This window comes from Hypanus sabinus, chromosome 10, assembly GCF_030144855.1.
Source record: "Hypanus sabinus isolate sHypSab1 chromosome 10, sHypSab1.hap1, whole genome shotgun sequence".
NCBI classification, from domain to species: domain Eukaryota; kingdom Metazoa; phylum Chordata; class Chondrichthyes; order Myliobatiformes; family Dasyatidae; genus Hypanus; species Hypanus sabinus.
Genome location: NC_082715.1, coordinates 78,407,891 through 78,429,162, shown reverse-complemented (window position 1 = coordinate 78,429,162; position 21,272 = coordinate 78,407,891). Strand labels below are relative to the sequence as shown.

The 21,272-nt window shown below is 42.7% G+C and overlaps 1 protein-coding gene across 3 annotated transcripts in view; it reads left to right on the top strand.

The window, feature by feature from the left end:
- The window catches only part of ggps1 (geranylgeranyl diphosphate synthase 1), a 72,549-nt gene that overhangs the window by 13,151 nt on the left and 38,126 nt on the right, over positions 1–21,272 (top strand). For all 3 annotated transcript variants that reach the window (XM_059982171.1, XM_059982169.1, XM_059982170.1), the window contains exon 2: positions 16,389–16,484. Coding sequence is in view for 1 of the 3 variants with exons in the window: in XM_059982169.1 (XP_059838152.1) it covers positions 16,418–16,484 (67 nt within the window). In the remaining 2 variants the exon portion in view is untranslated. The remainder of the gene's footprint in view (positions 1–16,388; positions 16,485–21,272) is intronic.

Below are 21,272 nucleotides of genomic sequence, written 5' to 3'. Positions count from 1 at the left end.
ATGGAACCAGTTGGCGTGTCCTCCACGATATATCTGTAGAAATTCACTCGAGTTGTTGGTGACTTATCAAATCTTCTCAAACTAATGAACTATAGCTGCTGGCGTAACTTGGTGATCGCATCAATATTTCGGGCCCAGGCTAGATTTTCAGAGATGTTACTGTTATGTTTCCCCCTCTAAACCTCATTGAAATAGCAATATGTGAAAGATTGGCATGCAATTCCTTCAGGCTGGGACTGGTCCAACAGCAATTTCTTCTTCTCCTGAACAATTGTCTGAACTGAAGGATATTTTTATGCTTTGAACAGGACTGGAAGAAAACAAAAAGAGCCTATGGGGGAAAAAGATACAAGATTTGGAACTGCAATAGTTGATCAGCTTGTGGTACTCCAACTTTCTTTGGCGTAGAATTACTTGATACCCATAGGGTCTTCTCAATAGATATACAGGTTTCCCCTGCTATCCAAAGGTAGAGTGTTCGTAAGCCGAAATGGTGTAAAGTGAAGAAGCAATTACCATTAATTTATATGGGGAATAATTTTTGAGCGTTCCCAGATCCAAAAAAGTAACCTACCAAATAACACATAAAACCTAAAATAACATAAACATATAGTAAAAGCAGGAATGATATGATAAATACACAGCCTATATAAAATAGAAATATTGTATGTATGGTGTAGTTTCACTTATCAAAATCAGGAAGACAGCGAGCCAAAATCTATTTGGAGGAAAAAAATCGGCACGTACATGCATGCGCACACAACTGCCCGCACAAGTCTTCACGGTCATGGTAGTATTGCTCAAGGTAAACACGTATAAAGCAGGGGTCTTTTTCTTGTAAAATCAAAAATCCTCTTGTTAGTGAAAACAGGTACTAATGTAGGTCTTTCATAACAGCAAGCTGTCATAAAGCAAACGTTGGGAAAACGGGGGCCACCTGTAGTGGAGAATAAAACTGAGGATTGAAGTAGTCTGCACTGATGAAATGAATATATATGCTTTGTGGGTGTGCAAAGTGTGTGGGCAATTTGCCAACAGTTCAATTAAGAAAATCACTAACAAGTAATACTTTCTAAAGCTTATTCCTTCATCTGGGAAAGAGATTTTATTTTATAATCAAAACAGTGCCTTTAATGGCAAGCCAGGAAATCAAGTCCATGACAAGGAAGCACTGAACTGAATTGTTAAGCAGCAGAAAGATTTGATTGGACATTTCAAGAGTAAATTGGGGGGGGGGGAGGTTGGGGAGCTCCTATGAATTCTAGGGGAATTGGGAACTAGTTACTTAAGTCATTAGGCTGGGAACTGATCTACAGGTGCAACCTGTCCTTTGGGCAAAAGGTCTGATTAAATGGCATGGTGCAGCTGCTGGAAGGTTGTGGACAAGTGATAAACAACAAAGGAAAACTTTCAAGTGTCATGATTGGTTTATTGCTTCACACTATCACTAAAGGTTGCTTCAAGCTTTAGCAATCCAATTTGCTGCTCCTATCCAGTGCCGTCTTTGTGCTTTCTCTGTAACTGTCTGCCCTCATCAGCTGTTCCAGTTTCCTCCAGAACACGAACACCTAATTGGTAAATTGGCCCTGGTATAAGTGGGTGGGCAATACAGTGTTTAGTTGAATTAATTGACTTGCAAGAAAATATGGGTCACAAAAAAGTAGGGGTTAATATGATTAAGAGCTTGCAAAAAATTAAGATGCGCAGACTGACCCTATGTCCGAAGTAATTACTTAATTTCTGATGGGTTTGATCTCTGGCATTGCTCTGTGTCCAACATTAAACCCAATCATTTGTTGTAAAGATACAAATGTGCATTGAAGTTTGGTTTATCAAAATTATCAAAACAGCCATTTTGGACACTGACTTTTCTGATTTGCATTCTATTGATTGTGATTTTTAGTTCATGGTCCATTTACTTCATATATTGTCTGTCATTTGTCTACTGACATATAATAGAATAGTTCTGTACTTAATTCCTTTCAATCTCAATCATTTTCAGCTTGTATTATACACCATTAGTAGTCTCTTTGCCAATGATTCATCCAGTGAACCACACTCTGGTCCACAATAAATTTCCCTGTGATTATTTAAGAATTTAACTATTGCCTTCTGTCGGGTGCTGACCCTTGCATAATCTTGGAATCTGACGCAATTTTAAGATTAATTTTAATCTGTACATTTCAAATAATTGGTCTGTTTAACCAGTGCTCAATTAGTGATTGCATTTACTCTGACTGGATCTGATCCTGTGTAAGACGAGTTTTATTGTAATGGCTAACATTGGCTGAGGCAGCTCTTGTTTAGTGAATGGTTGCTCAACATTAGGAGGGTAAGAGTAGTAGTTTCTTTACCCTCTCAGGTGATGTACAAGGATGTTATATTGGAGCCAGTTTCATTAATGAATAAAATTCATAATTTCCTCCTCTCTTCGTACCTAATACATGGTTAATTTTTTTCCCAGTGTGAATGGGGTTAAACAAAGCTCTAAGATTCTGTGAAGTTAAGATTATCTTGAAGGAATGCTGATTTGAATTGGCATTTTGAAAATAAACTATTTGAAGCCCTTAAGAGTAGTGCTGTTTCCCCACAAAAAAAAAGCTGCTTTGCTTCATTTCACATTACATGCAGGGAAAAATGAGTTTGTGTAACACAAGGTGCAGTTGCTGGAAACCCAGAGTAGCACATAGAATGCCCAAGAACCTCAGCAGGTCAGGAGAGGGATATTTCTCACATCTATGAAGAGGAATAAAGAGCTGATGTTTTGGACAGAAACATTGTGTGTGTTTGTTTGTAGAGGTTATGGACTTGACTAGAACCGAGCAAGCTTCTGTAACATTTCTCCTTCAATGCAGCAAATGCTTTTAAATGGAAGGTCACATGTTTCATTTTGTGTAAGTATACTTTGAGACCACAGATACTTCACTGGGGTGGGGGGAGGGGGGAGGGCGGGAAGAATAGGCATAAGGTGATTGCTATGCTTATACAAGAACTTTAGTTTTTTGGGCCATTTCTATTAAGATGCTTTTTAACTTCTACCAAATTTGTATGACGTTTTGCTTGAATTTGAGGAATCACCTTGAGGAATTTGAAGCTGAGGTTTGTTAATGCATTGCCTGCACCTAAAATTTATTTTCTAACCATGTTAAAAGGTTGTGTTCTGGCTTAATTCTTGCCCTTTACCTTACAATTTAGGACAAAGATTCAAAAAGAATTTTAAGCAACACACACAAAATGCTGGTGGAGCATAGCAGGCCAGGCAACATCAATAGGGAGAAGCGCTGTTGACGTTTTGGGCCGAGACCCTTCGTCAGGACTAACTGAAAGGAAAGATAGTAAGAGATTTGAAAGTAGGAGGGGGAGGGGAAAATGCAAAATGATATTGAGAAGACCAGAGGAGGTTGGGTGAAGTTGAGAGCCGGAAAGGTGATTGGCAAAAGGGATACAGAGCTGGAGAAGGGAAAGGATCATGAGACGGGAGGCCTAGGGAGAAAGAAATTGGGAGGGGAGCACTGGAGGGTGATGGAGAACAGGCAGAGTGTTGGGCAGAAAGAGGGGAAAAAAGGAGGGGGAGAAAAGCTAAATCTATCAGGGATGGGTCAAGAAGGGGAGGAGGGGCATTAATGGAAGTTGGAGAAGTCAATGTTCATGCCATCAGGTTGGAGGCTACCCAGCCAGTATATAAGGTGTTGTTCCTCCAACCTGAGTGTGGCTTCTTCTTGACAGTAGAGGAGGCCATGGATAGATATATCAGAACGGGAATGGGATGTGGAATTAAAATGTGTGGCCACTGGGAGATCCTGCTTTCTCTGGTGGATGGAGCGTAGGTGTTCAGCGAAACGGTCTCCCAGTCTGTGTCGGGTCTCTCAAATATATAAAAGGCCACACTGGGAGCACTGGGCGCAGTATACCACACCAGCCGACCCACAGGTGAAGTGTTGCCTCACCTGGAAGGACTGTCTGGGGCCCTGAATGGTGGTGAGGGAGAAAGTGTAAGGGCAGGTGTAGCACTTGTTCCACTTGCAAGGATAAGTGCCAGGAGGGAGATAGGTGAGAAGGGATGGGGGAATGAATGGACAAGGGAGTCATGTAGGGAGCGATCCCTGCGGAAAGCAGAAGTGGGAGAGGGAAAGATGTGCTTGGTAGTGGGATCCTGTTGGAGGTGGCGGAAGTTACGGAGAATTATATGTTGGACCTGGAGGCTGGTGGGGTGGTAGGTGAGGACAAGGGGAACCCTATTCCAAGTGGACTGGTGGGTGGATGGGGTGAGGGCAGATGTGCGGGAAATGGGAGAGATGAGTTTGAGAGCAGAGTTGATGGTGGAAGAAGGGAAGCCCCTTTGTTTAAAAAGGGAAGACATCTCCTTCATCCTGGAATGAAAAGCCGAGACGAAGGAATTGTGAGGAGGGGATAGCATTTTTGCAAGAGACAGGGTGGGAAAAGGAATAGTCCAGGTAGCTGTGAGAGTCTGTAGGCTTATAGTAGATATCAGTAGATAAGCCGTCTCCAGAGATGGAGACAGAAAGATCAAGAAAGGGGAGGGAGGTGTCGGAAATGGACCAGGTAAATTTGAGGGTAGGGTGAAAGTTGGAGGCAAAGCTAATGAAGTCAACGAGCTCAGCATGTGTGCAGGAGGCAGCGCCAATGCAGTCATTGATGTAGCGAAGGAAAAGGGGGGGGCAGATACATGTATCGGCTTAAAACCTGGACTATTCCACAAAGCAAACAAAAAGGCAGGCATGACTGGGACCCATGTGGGTGCCCATGGCTACACCTTTGGTTTGGAGGAAGTGGGAGGCAGCCGAAAGAGAAATTATTGAGAGTTAGAACTAATTCTTCTAGATGGAGGAGAGTGGTAGTAGAGGGGAATTGGTTATGTCTGGAATTCAAAAAGAAGCGGGGAGCTTTGAGACCTTCCTGGTGGGGGATGGAGGTATATAAGGACTGGACGTCCATGGTGAAAATAAGGCGGTGGGGGCCAGGGAACTTAAAATCATTGAAAAAATTCAAAGCGTGAGAAGTATGACGAACGTAGATGGGAAGAGATTGAACAAGGGGGGATAAAACAGTAACAACATATGTAGAAGTGAGTTCAGTGGGGCAGGAGCAAGCTGAGACAATGGGTCTACCTGGACAGGCAGGTTTGTGGATCTTGGGTAGGAGGTAGAAACGGGAAGAGCAGGGTATGGGAACTATGAGGTTGGTGGCAGTGGATGGGAGATCCCCAGAGCTGATAAGGTTGGTGATGGTATAGGAGACAGTGGCCTGGTGCTCCTTAGTGGGGTCATGATCAAGGGATAAATAAGAGGAGGTATCAGAGTTGTCTCTGTGCCTTGGCCAGATAGAGGTCAGTACGCCAGACAACCCCTTATCAGTGGGTTTTATAGTGAGGTTGGGATTGGTGCGGAGGGAGTGGAGAGCAGAGCGTTTGGAAGGAGTGAGGTTGAAATTGGAAAACGGTGTGAAGTCAAGACGGTTGATGTCCCGTCGGCAATTAGCTTTCCGGAAGGAGTAGTGACAGTAGGAGTGAGGTCACTCTGCCTGTTCTCCATCTCCTTCCGGTGCTCACCCCTTTCTTTTTCCCTAGGCCTCCCTTCCCATGATCCTTTCCCTTCCCTAGCTCTGTATCCCTTTTGCCAATCACCTTTCCGGCTCTCAGCTTCACCCCACCCCCTCTGGTCTTCTCCTATCATTTCGCATTTCCCCTCCCCCTCCTACTTTCAAATCTCTTACTATCTTTCCTTTCAGTTAGTCCTGACGAACGGTCTCGGCCCGAAACGTCGACAGTGCTTCTTCCTATAGATGCTGCCTGGCCTGCTGCATTCCACCAGCATTTTGTGTGTGTTGCTTGAATTTCCAGCATCTGCAGATTTCCTTGTGTTTGCCTCAAAAAGAATTTTTGCATGTTGTTATATCAAATATTATATCCATTTGCAGATGATGGGCTAAATCTGAAATACTGCCACTTAGCTTTAAAGCAGGGGTTCCCAACCGGGGGTGCGACAAAGAGTGACTTGTTTCCTTGAGTGACGAGTCATCACTCAGCCAGCTGCTAGTGTGCCTTGACAAGTGGTAGTAGGTGGTTGTGTTGCGTAGATAGTAGTCTCGTTGTTTATTTAATCAAAAGGAGAGAATAACAGAATTAACATACTGTCAGAGTATGTAACTGATTGTCAGAGTATTGCTTTTAAAATCATTATAAAGAGTTTGTTAAGTATTTCACCCCTCAGGGCCTCTCAGCTTGCCAGTCGCCTCTGCTCACACGCACTGTGTCTCCCTCTGTCACTTGAATTCACTCAGCCAATCCCGTGTTTATCTCCGCTTTGTTCAGCCAATCAAACACCTCTCTCATTGCCACTGACTTCCCCATATATAATGCAAAGGACTGAGGAGCATGGGGGAGACGGGAGGTAACGTTTGTCCCAAGCACACTCCAGTCTCCCGCTGTTCGATTCAGCATTGAGGATTCTCATCAGTGTTACCTGGGAAGTTACACCTCAGAGTTGAGACTCATCAATGTTAGCTAGAAGGTTACATCTGAGTTAAAAATCATCTCATAATGCCAAAATCTTTATACATCCCGAATCAACCATCAAGTAACGACTTAGTGCTAAAACCAAACCCACAGACAGTAGGTAAATTATTCAATTATAAAATTTTAAAAAGCCGCATTTTGATAAAAAGCAGCTGAAGTCATTTATTCATATTTGTCTCAGTGCATTAAAGAAGCTTTTGAATTTCAAAGGTTTTTTTCTCTTGAGGTTTTTTCTTGAATTGTTGATAATTTTGAATAGTGTTAGTTTGAGGTATCATGGTTAGCACTGAGGACTTTGAATCGTGTGATGGGAATTCATATCTCTGGTAATCATCGGAAATAGGTGTGTAAATTCAGTAGAGAGTAGCCTAATAAGTCACATCGTGATCCCGTAGCATTCCCACCTGATGATTTATCTTGGTGTAACCGCAGATAAAATCGTAATATAATATTTGGAAGCGTATTTCTCGCGATACTTTGCTATAGGCGTGTCTGGTTGATTAAAGCGGTAATCCCTGACTTAGTCAGAAGTCCGTTGGTTGTCACGAGGACAAGCTTTAACCGGCTTCTTTGAACTGGGAAGAAATCAAAGTTTTTCTGGAGGAGTATGAATGTGATCTGGTTGGGGCAATGGAATCACAGGAATTCGCCCAAATGCTGGCTTACTTAGCTGAGATTTTCACTCGTATGAATGACCTGAGTGTTTCTCTTCAAGGAAAAGGGATAAACGTATTGAAGGCTTATGAAAAGTTGAATGCCTTCAATGAAAAGGTACTACTTTGAAGGATGGAAAGAAGCAGTCTCTCAAATTTTCCTTCACCAGAAGAGACGGTTGATGATGCTGGATCCATAACTCCTGCTGTGCATGAAGAAATTGTGGCCCATTTGGAAATGCTGTCAGAATCATTTGATGGATATTTTGCTGCTGGAGACCTGAAGATTTCAGAAGAATGGATAATGAATCCATATTCCTACAATTTGGAGAAAATGTCAGATGATGAAGAGCTGAAGGAATATCTTATTGATTTGTGGACAAATCGAGCTCTTGAAATGTAATTTGAAAGCAAGACTTCGGAGGAGTTTTGGTGTGCAGCACTGGATATGTTCCCAAGACCTGGTGGAAAAGCACTCTGTGTCCTCATTCTATTTGCAACAGCATACTTGTGTGAATCTGGATTCAGTTCTCTTTTGTCAATCAAGGCAAAATCTAGGAATCGCCTGAATCCACAGGCAGACCTGCGGATCGCAGTCAGCAAGAAAGTTCCACGTTTTGACAAAATCATGAATGAGAAGCAGGAGCAAAGAAGTCATTGAATTTTATGTTCACAATTAGGATTGATTTTACTGTTTACAATTTTTTCTGAATAAATTAGAAATTAATTGCTCAATTTATATTTGCATTTTATGCACTGAGTTAAAAGCTTATTTTTTTAAGTTTGTTCACCCACAGTATTATATGTGGTTCAATTTGTGCTTCAAAAATTAGAAATTAGGCTTCATCTTCAAATGTGATATTTTGTAGGGGTGCAAACATTAAACATTTCCTAGGGGTGTGGGGCATAGAAAAGGTTGGGAACCACTGCTTTAAAGGATTTGGGGGGAGGGGTGGATGTTAAAAGTGATTTTAAAGTTGCTGTGGTTGTCAATTGTGTCCGATGCTCCTGGTGTGCCAGGCATGAATATTGATTTCTCCTGGTGAACAAATTCCTGCTTACCCCTCCATTCCTCATTCTGACCTCTCTCTCCTCACCTGCTTGTTACTTCCCCCGGGTCCTCTTTCTCCAGTTGTGCACTCTCCTCTCTTATCAGACTCTTTCTTCTCCAGCCCTTGACCTTTCCCACCCACCAGACTTCGCATATCACCTTCCAGCCAGCCTCTTTCCCCTTCCTCCAACTTTTTATTGTGGCATATTCCCCCTTCCTTTTCCGTCCTGAAGAAGAGCTTTAACCCAAAGTGTTAACTGTTTATTCTTTTCCATCGATGCTGCCTGATCTGCTGAATTCCTCCAGCAGTTTGTGTGTTGCTTTGGATTTCCAGCATCAGAAGATTTGTTTTTAAAAGCAAATAGTTGGTAAATCACTTTCCCTTGCAAAGATTTGGTTCACTTTACAAATCCTTCCAGTTTGATTTTTTTTTATTTGGCTGTCATGCTTCTTGTTTCAGTTGTGTTTTTAATGGTCTAATTTTTTTTAAAAGGTACTTTGAATCCTATACTTTGCATACAAGTCCCAATGGATCAGTCCTTGGCTTGTATCTGTTTTCTCATTTGCATGTTATCCGTTATTCGAATGGGTTCATAGGAGCATCCAATTTGGTCTCCAGCTCTGCTTCCATGTCATAGGACTTGCCTATCCATTGTTTAATTCAGCATTGTTGCTGCAACATGCAATTTGATGTTTATCAAGATACAGTTGAGTTATTAGATTAACCTTTGGCATCTTGTTGGCTCTTGTTCTCTTTTGGTCACTCTAATTGACACCCAGAAAAGTTTGTGGTCAGCACCCACTTCCATCACTCGTGGTCCATTCACTGCTGAAATCTGTGCATGCCTGAGTTACCCCCAGATTTCATATCTATTCTGCACACAATTCAGCTTAAGTACACAACAGTCCATGCCATCCACATGGTCCATTCTCTTGGCTGCTTGTCTCTAATGTCTTAAATGATAGATTTTAATACACAAACTATTTTCTGTTACTTTCTCATTCTTTGGTACATATGCCTTTCAAGCTTCTCTTCCTTATCATTCAGCTATGTTCTTTACACTGTTGTCCTGTGGTTTCCTGTCTTTTGAGTTTAGGAGAATGAGGTGTGATCTTTTTGAAACATGGTCCTAACTAGGTAGGTACTGAGATTTACATTTGTGGAAGAATCAAATGAGGGAATATAATAAGGGAATTATAATTTAAAACTGAGAGCTTGCAAAGAGTGAAGCTCTGGAATTTTCTACCTTGGAGGGTTGTGAAGGCTTATTTGTTGGAAATATTTAAAGTTGCTAATAGAAATTAGAATGGAATGGCATGGGGTTGAGGTCTGAGGCAAATTGGCAATGATTTTGAAACTTAGCTTAAGGGAACCAGGTGTCTAATTCCTCCCATCTTGTACTCTCGTGTCTTGCCCACCATTGATTACTATATATTGAGATGCTCTTTTTCAGCTCTGAAGTGGCCCTCAATATTTCTGCTTCTCCATCATTTCAGAATCCTCAAAAGCGATTTGAAGCACCTGAACATTTGTACAACATCTGTAACAAATTTAAAGGGAGAAACAATATTATTCTGATGTTCTGCCTGCATGTTGGTCCACCTTACAAATATTGCAGACCCACACTCCACACAGTGCATACCAGTCAATGTTTTTGAAAGTAGTGTGCACCTGTTTACACACTAGACATGAATATCAGAATATCTACTTCTGGTGCTGCAGGGAATTGAGAGGACTTTCTTCATGAGGGATTTTCACTAGAAGCAAGTCTGCTTTTTGATTTTAGTTGGCCAATGGAGGGTTGGGACTCTGAACTAGGGACGGGGAATGGACGGAATATGAAAGCCTGAACTCAGCAACCACTTTTTCATGGATCTGTTGTACTTTATTTTCCTGTGGGTGCCTGCAAGAAAATTAATCTCAAGGTTGTATATAGTATAGTTTTTCAATAAATTTATCTTTAAGTTTTTAATGCTGGAATGAAATGGACAAAAGGTAGAGAAGGTAGTTTTTGATTTGGCCAATAATTTGAGGGATCAGAGAAAAACCTCACAAGTTATTACAACTTGGTACATCATTTAACGTCATAAATTGCTTTCTATAGAATTAAGAAATTTAAAAACTACCTCACTTCAAATAGTTTAATCATAAAGCAATTTATAATATCTTGGTGAAAGGTACCTCTTTACCAGTTTAAAGTTGGTTCCAAATTCATGTTTAAATGTCATGAGGAAACAAGCTTTCCTTGTGCAGAATGTTAAAGATAACAATTTTTTTAAAACTCAATTAACATAAATTATACATGCATGAAAAAATAAATATGACAGTGCAAGTTAAGAGAAAAATCTGAGGTGTCAGAGGTTTTTTAGGACTGTTCAAGAACCTGATGGCAGAATAAACAAAGGTGTTATTGAACCCTAGTGTGGGTCCTCAGCTCCCTGTAGCTCCTGCCTAATGGCAGCATCAATGGCAAGGCCCAAATTTTTGGGGGGAGGGGTCCTTGATTTTGGTGGTCTTCCTGTAATTGTCTTCAGTGGGGAGAGCTAAGCCCATGATGGAACGGGCCGAGTTCACTACCCTTGTATAGTTTTTTGTATTCCTGTGCTTTGGAGTTTCCATACCAGTCAGAATGCGTTGCACTATACACCTGCAGAAGTTTGTCATTCTGGTGTGCCTTCAGATTGTATCTTTCTGCTGGATCCAGCACGTTGATCCTCTGAAATGCTGACAGCTGAGAATTTGACGTGCTCTCTTTTCCTTGCAGACCTTTCAATGACCATAGGTGCATGGCAGAGCTGAATAGCCTATTCTGCTGCCATGTCTTATGGTCTTGCGTTTGCTTGACTTCACCTTACAAAGGTCCAAAATCGGTTTCTTAGTTTTGTTATCATGAATGGAAGACTTGCATCAGTCGACCAGCTAGTCCGTAGAATTTATTTTCAGTAATAGTGGTTAGGTGTTGGGGAGATCAGCACCACTGTATAATCAGATGTATGAACAAACTTATTAATGCTTGCTGATGCAGATTGGTTATACAGACTTTTACAGAGTTGCATTAAAGCCTCTAATGGCTGAACAGAGTAAATTGGATGCAAAGGGGAAAACAAACAGGAATAAGTTCATTGGCAAACACGAGAAAAGCTGCTGGAATGCAAGCAACACAAAAGGCCAGGCAGCATTTATGGAAAAGAGTACAACAGCAATTTGGGCCAAGACCGGGAGAAACAAAGTTAAAGGTGAAACTGGGAGGGGTGAAGGAAAATTCCCTGATTTCAAGTTTCCTGGCCTCGATATATTTTCAATATGGATGTCCTGTCCCTATACATCTCATCTGGAAGGCCTCAAAGCTCTCAATTTCTTTCTGGACACCAGATCCAACCAGTTCCCCTCCTTCACTCTCCTCCATCTGACAACTTGTCCTTGCTCTCAATTTCTTCAGCTCCTCCCACTTCCTTTATGTGGGTCACAACTATGCCTGCCTTTTTGTCAGTTATGAGAAACAGTGTGTTCTAAGCCTACACTGGTATCACTCCCAACTTTTCCTATTCAACATTTATTGCATTGGTGCTGCTTCCTGCACCCGTGCAGAGCTGGTCGAATTTGCCTCCAACTTCCACCCTGCCCTCAAGTTTACCTGGTCTATTTCCAACCCCTTCTCCCCTTTCTCAATCTCTATCTGGAGACAGCTTATCTACTGATGTCTATTACAAACTCACTGACTGTCACAGCTACCTGGACTAAATCTTTTCCCATCCTGTTACGAGTAAAAATGCCATCCCCTTCTTTCAATTCCTCAGTCTCTGTGGCATCTGCTCTCAGGATGAGGCCTTTCATTCCAGAACAAAGGAAATGGCCTCCTTCAAAGAAAGGAGCTGCCCTCAACTGCATCTCTTCCATTGCGCACACATCTGCCCTCACCCTATCCTCATTTACCCCACTAGGGACAGGGTTCCTCTTGTCCTCGCCTACCACCTACCTCTGGGTCCAACATACAATTCTCTGCAAGTTCTGTCATCTCCAACGGGATTCCATCTCCAAGCATACATCTCTTCTCCTCCCCCCCCCCAAATCACCACTTTCTGCTTTATACAGGAATTGCTCCTTAGGCGATTCTCTTGTCAATTTGTCCCTCCTCACTGATGTCCCTCATGGCATTTATCCTTACAGGCAGAACAAGTGTTACACATGCCGCTACACCACCTCCCGCACTACCATTCTGTCATTCTACCATTCAAGGCCCAAAACAGTCCTTCCAAGTGAGGTGACACTTCACCTATGAGCCTGGGGTAATCTACTGTATTCGGTGTGGCCTCCCGTATATAGGAGAGACCTGACGTAGATTGGGAGATTGCTCCGCCACCTGTGCTCCATCTGTCAAAAAAGGCAGGATTTCCTGGTGGCCATCCATTTTAATTACACTTCCCATTCAAACATGTCAGTCCACGGCAGTCTCTATTGTAGCAATGGAGTCATGCTCAGGTTAGGGGAGCAACACCTTTTATTCCAATTGGGTAGCTTCCAATCTGATGGCATGAACATTGATTTCTTGAATTATTTGTAATGCCCTCACCCCCTCTCACCATTCCCCATTCCCTTTTTCCCTCTCACCTTCTCCCTACCTGCCCATCATCTCCTGGTGCTCATCTCCCTTTTTCCATTGTCTTCTGTCCTCTCCTATCAGATTCCCCCTTCTCCAGCCCTGTATCTCTTTTCACCAGTGAACTTCTGGCTCTTTACTTCATCCCTGCCCCACTCCACTTCCCGGTTTCACCTATCACCTTGTTTCTTCCTCCTCTTATTCTCCCCCACCCCCAACATCTTCTTAGTCTGACTCCTCATCTTTTTTCCTTCAGTCCTGATGAAGGTTTCAGTCTGAAACATCCACTGTACTCTTCTGTAGATGATACCTGGCCTGCTGAGCTCCTCCAGCATTTTGTGTATTGAATGTCATATTTTAAAGTGTTGCAGTCCATTTCCTGTCTGGAACCAGGATTAGCATAATTGGTGGAACAAATTTGGACTGCCTCACACAGCTTGGCAATGATTTCAAAACAATAACACAGGGAGGATTGTGATCATGTAGCGGTGTGCTACACGCAGCGCTAAAATTACGACACGGAGTCGGTAACTGCAGTCGAAGGAAAAAACTTTATTCGAAAACTTCAGCCTCACTTTTAAGCCTCTGTCAACCGGCCCCCCATGGCGCAGAGGCTCCAAAGCTCTGTGCTCGCAAACCCCCGTAGGCTATCTAATTGTGAGTCGGTTCGGATACGCTAGGAAATGGGTCGCCACATAACCCCCCCCCCCAGAACCGGCGATACACCCCCCAATGTCCACAGTCTGGGCCAGAACCTGCTTGGGAGGTCGGCCTCTGCGCCGAGGCGCCGGAAACTCGGCCGGTTGCGCCAGGTCCACATGGGCCGGTTTGAGGCGGTCCACTGTGAAAACCTCCTCTTTCCCCCCAACGTCCAGCACGAACGTGGACCCGTTGTTCCGGAGCACCATAAACGGCCCCTCGTATGGCCGCTGCAGCGGTGGCCGATGCCCGCCCCTTCGTACAAACACAAACTTACAGTTCTGTAGGTCTTTGGGTACGCAGGTCGGGTGCCGCCCGTGCTGTGAAGTGGGTATGGGGGCCAGGTTACCGAGCTTCTCGCGTAGTCTGCCCAGGACTGCTGCGGGTTCTTCCTCTTGCCCCCTTGGGGCTGGTAGGAACTCCCTGGGGACGACCAGGGGCGCGCCGTATACCAACTCGGCCGACGAGGCGTGCAGGTCGTCCTTGGGCGCTGTGCGGATGCCGAGTAGGACCCAGGGAAGCTCGTCCGCCCAGTTGGCTCCTCGCAGGCGGGCCATGAGGGCCGACTTCAGGTGACGGTGGAAACGCTCCACTAGCCCGTTCGACTGTGGGTGGTAGGCAGTTGTGTGGTGCAGCTGAGTCCCCAAAAGGCTGGCCATAGCTGACCACAATCACATCTAAGATCAACATCATGTGACAAGCCAGGAGCTACTGCTCACAGGTGGATAACAAATAATTTCAAGTTTAATTGTCATTCAAGCAGTCACATGAATACAGCCAAAAGGGGCCAAGGTGCAAAACACAGTACCAGCAGTCACACACAGCGCAAGGTAGATGTAGCACATGTAATTATAATAACAGAAAAACAAAAAAACTAATATAGGCAAGTCTGAGTGGCATGGCCTGTAGACGGAAGGTGCATGGAATGTTGTCCTGGAGCCACGTTTCTGCAAGAACGAGCACCGTTTGAAATAGATTGCCAGTGCTGAATGAAATGCAAAAGCGTTCTTGTGTACTTAAGAACATTTTCCAAGGTAAGCAATATGAATAGAGAGAAATGGCTGGAGCTGGTGTAAACAATGGGTTGTATTGAATCGTAGTAGAAAATGGACACTAATCCTGAAGCTTGCATTCAGTTTGGTTAGACCTAGCATAGACTGAAGAGCTAGAAGTTGAAATGATGTAATTAATAGTGATTCATTGGCAGGACTGGTTTCGTTCACAAAAACATGGCTGTGCAGATTCAGAATTGGCTTGCCCAGAGAGGGCAGGTGATGATAGTAGATGGAGCATATTCTGTCTGGAGGTCAGTGACTGTTGGTGTTCCACAGGGATCTGCTCTTTGTGATAAGTTGAAAAGTGGGTTACTAAGCTTTGCAGCTGATACAAAGGTTGAAATTGTGGATAGTGTAGAAAATTTTTGTCTGTTGCAATGACAGGATGTAGACTTGTGTTGAGAAGTGCCAGATGGACTTCAACTCAGAGAACTGTGAAGGGATTCACTTTGGAAGTCAAATTTGAAAGCAGAATACAGGGTTCTGCAGGGTGTGAAGGGTTAATGGCATGATTCTTAGCAGTGTGGAGGTACTCGGCCATAGGTCCCTCAAAGTTGCTGCGCAGTTTGATAGCGTCGGTAATGAGGCCTTCATTAGGAGGATCAAGCTCAAGCTGTGAGGTGATGTTACAGCTCCATAAAATCTAGGTTAGACCACAGAGGAATATTGTGTTCAGTTCTGGTCACCTCATTACAGGAAGAATATGGAAGCTTTAGAGAGTGCAGAGGAGATTTACTGGAACGCTGCCTGGATTAGAGAGCATGTCTCCTGAAGACAGGTTGAGTGAGCTAGGACGTTTCCCTTTGGAACCAAGGTGGATGAACGATTACTTGAATGATGTATGCAAGCTAGGAGGCGTAGATCAATTGGCTAGCTAGACACTTTTTTTCCTAGGATGGAAATGAATAATATAGTGGGGGGGGGAGAGGGGAGGATGCGAGATAATTTTAAGGTGATTGGAAGAAAGTGTAGGGGTGGATGTCATTGGTGATTTTTTTATCCTCAGTGTGTGAAACACTGCAAGGTTGGTGGTAGACGCAGATAGTTAGGGACATTTAAGAGACTCAGGTAGTCACGTGGTTGATGGGAAAATAGAGCGTGGAGGGTTAAACTGATCTTAGAGTAGGTTAAAAGATCTGCACAACATTCTATGTAAATTGTCAAAATCAGTGTTGTCATTAGCACCATGGTAGCGTAGCAGTTAGTGAGATGCGTTTGCAACTCATAAGTTCAGAATTCAATCCTGGTGCTGTCTGTAAGGAGTTTGTACATTCTCGCTGTGACTGCATGGGTTTGCTCTGGGCATTCAGACTTCTTCCTACATTCCAAAAATGTATGGGTTAGTTTGTTAATTGGTTATTGTAAATTGCCCTGCAATTGGCTTAGGTTTAAATAGGTGGATAGCTGGACAGTGTGGTTTGTTGAGCTGGAAGGGCCTGTTCCACATTCCACATTTAAATAAATAAAATCCTGGAATTAAAATTGGTACATGTTCAAATACTTCTCCAATCACAAATTGCATAATTTCCTCTGTTTTAGTTGTATGCCAAAAAATTGCCCTTTATTATTCTAGTTTTATTGTTCATTAATGCGTAGGGGTGGTAGGAATGTTTTAGTTAATACCAATAAATATATTTAATAAACTGCATTTTTCTGGAGGGATGTCATGCCATTCTAAATCTTAATGGTATTTTGCAGCCAAGTTGTGTCATGTAACTGAAACTGACAAATTTTCTGAAAAAGTTTGTGGTCGTGTCCTATACCATCATAATGTTTTGTCTACATGATGTGTTGCAGATTAACATTCTTGCCTTTAATTGAGAGCAATGGAGAGTAAAGTATCTTCAGAACAGATTCTACTCGAGCCTTATCATTATCTGCTTCAGTTACCAGGTAAGTTTTTTTTTGTATTCCCTCTTAACTGTATCACACTTTGCTGTTTGCGCTTGTTGGGTGTTTGCTGTAACAATACTGCATTTCTAAAGTTTTTTTTCTTGAGATTTATTTAATTTGTGTGTGTGGCATTGGTGGCATTTGTTGCCTAAAAATGCTTTGCACCAGAGTGGTTTGCAACCACTTGCGTCACCCACGCTGATGTGAACTGGAAAATGTACTGGGTTCCATCCCCATAGTGAGAAATATAACCAGTATGTCTGATCTGCAGTCCAACGTTTGCAGTGTTCAATTTTTCTGATTGCACAATATTGAGGTGGAAGCCCTCAGCGTTATTCAGCTGTGAGTAATCAAGTGCCATATACTTAATATTGACAGCAAGTGGTTGCTGCGACTAACTTTTATACTAGAGTGAAGGGGTCAAGGGCAGAGCACATCTGGCCCACCAATTATTTGTGATGCATTTAATTTTTTTAACTCAATTTGCAAAAATCAAATAGCAAAGATGTGAAGTAGTTACTTCAAAACAAATCAAAACTTGAGGGACTAAGACAGGAGATCTGTACTATGATGGGCTTAGAACTAACAAAGTTCCGAAGTTGAAAAAGGTATTTTCGATCCTTTGTTATGAAATCAGCAAAGCCAATGATCTTGTACAGATGGAAAACTTAATGAAACTAAATGAGCAATGTAACGTTCAAATTAGCAAAGTAACGAGATTAGTGGTTGAACCAATGTACTTGAGTAAAGTTAGCTGTCTAACGTTCCAATAATGTCTCAATTAATGTAACTGAATGGTCGAACTAAACCATCCATATTAGACATACTAGCAGCATTCCAATTAACGTAACTAAGCAGTTGGACTAAATTAGCGTAACCAGCAATACTAGAGTTCTATACGTACTTAAGCATACTCATAGCATTCTAATTAATGATCAACGTCAAAATATAATTTCCCATGGCTCATTCTCCACTAAACTAAATAGCGGTTGAAATGGGAATATGTAACTAGACTGCTATCTACCATGTCCCAACCTGTGTGACAGAAACCGGCTCACAAATAGCCCGCGCACGGGAAGAGACTGTGGTAATGAACCTCTGACATCATTTCTGCCCGGAGAGGGCGGGAACTGGGGATTAAAAGCCAGCGCCGTGAAGTTTGAATAAATTAGTCTCGAAACGACTTACTGACTTGACTGCGTGTCATTTTTTCTAGCTCTGTATGTAGCACATCACTACACTCCTGTATTTCCAAACCAAATTTGACATGTATTGGACCTGTTACCATCTACAATGAGTGTAAATGTCTTCCTTTTTTAGAGCTCTCCTGGTGATAAGAAAGGTGAGGTCTTCAGATGCAAGATGCTATTGCTTTCAAATCAATGGGATCGGAGTATACTTTAATTATTGGATGACCTTGATAATAGCCTCTACTTCACAAAGAATTCTGTGCCTTCATAGTGGAATTGAGGACCTTTCGCACAGACCTGATCAATCTCCCCCGTGTTCCTCGATGGCATGAACCAGCTGGGGAAGGATGGTAGGGGTTGTTTAAGAATCCACTTAATTCCCTTTTGAAGAAGGACATCACTGATCTGTGAATGATTCCACTTCTCAATGCCTTTTCACAACTCTTGCTCAGTTCCAACAAAGTTCGTCACGTTATCAGAGCGCAGTTCATGAACCTGTCCTCATCTTGCTATAAAGCGTCAAAGTGCATTAGCAAAGGAATCTGTCTAAAGAAGATGCCTTCTAGTGTCACAGCTAGCATACTGTTGCTTATCTGTTTTGGTTTGAAAGTCACCTTTCGCGCAAATGGATACAAGGTCATAATAGAGAGTTACTGCTTCTTCCTCAGCGAACACGGATGTAAGACGGTCATCAAAGTAGATTGCAAAACCTTATCGTGCAGCTGTATTGGTTCTTCATTGTCTTTTGTGCATTTCTTAAGGGCAAGGTTGGCACAGTTCAGTGATGAAGTTGCTCCAAAGACATGTACCACCATTCTGAAGTCCACCATATCTTCACTGAGGTCACCATCAGGCCACCGGAGAAACTTCAGCAGATCTGCATCTTCCATTGGTACTTCAACCTGATGAAACATTGATTCAATATCTACTATGATCACCACTGGCTCTTTTCTGAATCTGGCTCTTTTTGATTCCAGTCAGTGAGCTTGTAAGGCCTGGTCCCCGTAAAAGCTGAGCATGAAATGATGTTCCCTGAAAAGTCTCTCCACAGTCAAACACAACAGTTTCTCTTTTCTGGGGTGACACGTTTCTTCAATATTTTAAGCAAGACTACTTTTTTATTTCCATCTTTTACAGTTTCAAAATAACACAGGAAAAGGGCCCAAAGCAAAAGTTTAGGCACCCTGCATGGTCAGTACCTAGTAACACCCCCTTTGGCAAGTATCACAGCTTGTAAACACTTTCTGTAGCCAGCTAAGAGTCTTTCAATTCTTGTTTGGGGGATTTTCGCCCATTCTTCCTTGCAAAAAAGCTTCTAGTTCTGTGAGATTCTTGGGCCGTCTTGCATGCACTGCTCTTTTGAGGTCTAACCACAGATTTTCGATGATATTTAGAGTCGGGGAACTATGAGGGCCATGGCAAAGCCTTCAGCTTGCACCTCTTGAGGTAGTCCATTGTGGATTTTGAGGTGTGTATAGGATCATTATCCTGTTGTAGAAGCCATCCTCTTTTCACCTTCAGTTTTTTTACAGACAGTGTGATGTTTGCTTCCAGAATTTGCTGGTATTTAATTGAATTTATTCTTCCCTCTACCAGTGAAATGTTTCCCGTGCCACTGGCTGCAACACAAGCCCAAATCATGAGGGATCTACCCCCGTGCTTAACAGTTGGAGAAGTATTCTTTTCATGATACTCTGCAACTTTTTTTCTCCAAACATACCTTTGCTCATTGCGGCCAAAAAGTTCTATTTTAACTTCATCAGTCCACAGGAATTGTTTCCAAAATGCGTCAGGCTTGTTTAGCTGTTCCTTTGAACTTTTTGATGGGGGGAAGAAGCTGTTCCTAAAACATTGGGTGTATGTCTTCGGGCTTCTGTACCTCCTCCTTGATGGTAGTAATGAGAAAGGAGCTTGTCCTGGGTGATGTGGTCTTTAATGATGGTGCCACCTTTTTGAGGGATCGTCTTTGAAGATGTCCTCAATGTTGGGGAGACTAGTGCTCATGATGGAGCTGGCTAAGTGTGCAACCTTCTGTAGCTTTTTCCAATCCTGTGCAGTGGCCCCTCCATTCCAGACAGTCCTATAACTAGTTAGAAAGTTCTACATGGTCCATCTGTAGAAATTTGCTAAGCATACCAAATCTCCTCACACTTTTAATGAAATATAGCTGCCGGCTTGCTGCTTTGATAATTGCATCATTATGCTGGGCTCTGGATAGATCTTCAGAGATATTGACACCCGAGAACTTGAAACTCTTCACCCTTTCCACTTCTGACCCCTCAATGAGGACTGGGGTATGTTCCATCAACTCTACCTCTGGCCTTATGACAAGAGGAACGCACTCATAAAACCACTTGAGGATGGTTAACACCTGCAGAATCCTTGTACAAATGGCTGTGTTACTGTGATTGGGTTTCATTACCCCAGCCTGTGGGAGTTTTCCTCTTGATTTCAGTTTCACTGGGACTCCTTGATGCCACAAGGGCATTTTTCCACAATGCTGAACAGATGCTCAATATAGTTGTACTGGAAAAGTTATTCTTGAGGTTTATCTTCACCATTGGTATACAGTCGGCCCTCCTTATCCACGGGGGATTGGTTCCAGGACCCCCAGTGGATACCAAAAAACGCGGATGCTCAAGTCCCTTATTTAACCTGTCTCAGTGCAGTGGACTTTAGGACCTGGTGGAGCTCGGAACTGCCCCCCCCCCCCCCCCCCCGTCTGCAGTGTTTCTATTCCGTTGACGGAAAACAATCATGATTGAAAATAAAGTGGAAATAATAGTGATCAGAAAGAGGTGAAACACCATCGGTCATTGGAAAAACGTTGGGCTACAGTCAGTCAATGATCGGCACAATATTAAAGGATAAAGTGAGAATAATGGAGCATGTGAAAGGCCCTGCCCTGATGAAAGCTACAATTACTATTAAGCAATGCAGTGGTTTAATTATTGAAATACATACATTTCTTAAGTGTTTTATATACATAGAAAGGTAAAATATATACTAAGACAAACGTTTGACTAACTGATGCTAAATAATAACGGATGTACCAGTTCCAACTTAGTTATGATACCTAGTACAAAGTAAATGCTATGTAAATAGTTGTTATACTGCATTGTTTAGGGAATAATGACAAAAAAAGTCTGTACATGCTCAAACAAGTGCTGGAGAGAGAACTGGGTTTTCCTGGTCCGTGGTTGGTTTAATCTGCGCATATGTGGAACCCGCGGATAAGGAGGGCCGACTAGTTGTGCCATCATCTTGCTGGAAGAGCCAAAGCAGACATCGTTTTCTTTTAGGAAGGCCATCTTCTCTCTGAGCCTTTTCCTCCAGCAGAGGGCACAAACCCATTGTATGTTCACCCTCACAGAACAGACAAACCCTTTTGGCTGATGAGACCATTTCCCTTCCATTAGTTCCAGGTTCAGTTTTAGCTTTACTTCTCACACTGGCCACAGGAGTGGCAAAGCTGCTTTCTTTAGTCTTAGAGCAAAATTGTATATTCTATATATTCCCAAATGCCAGTGCATAGTAATCTTGCCTCTCAATAAAATCAAAAATGTCTGTTCAATACTAAAATGTTCCTGTAGTAATA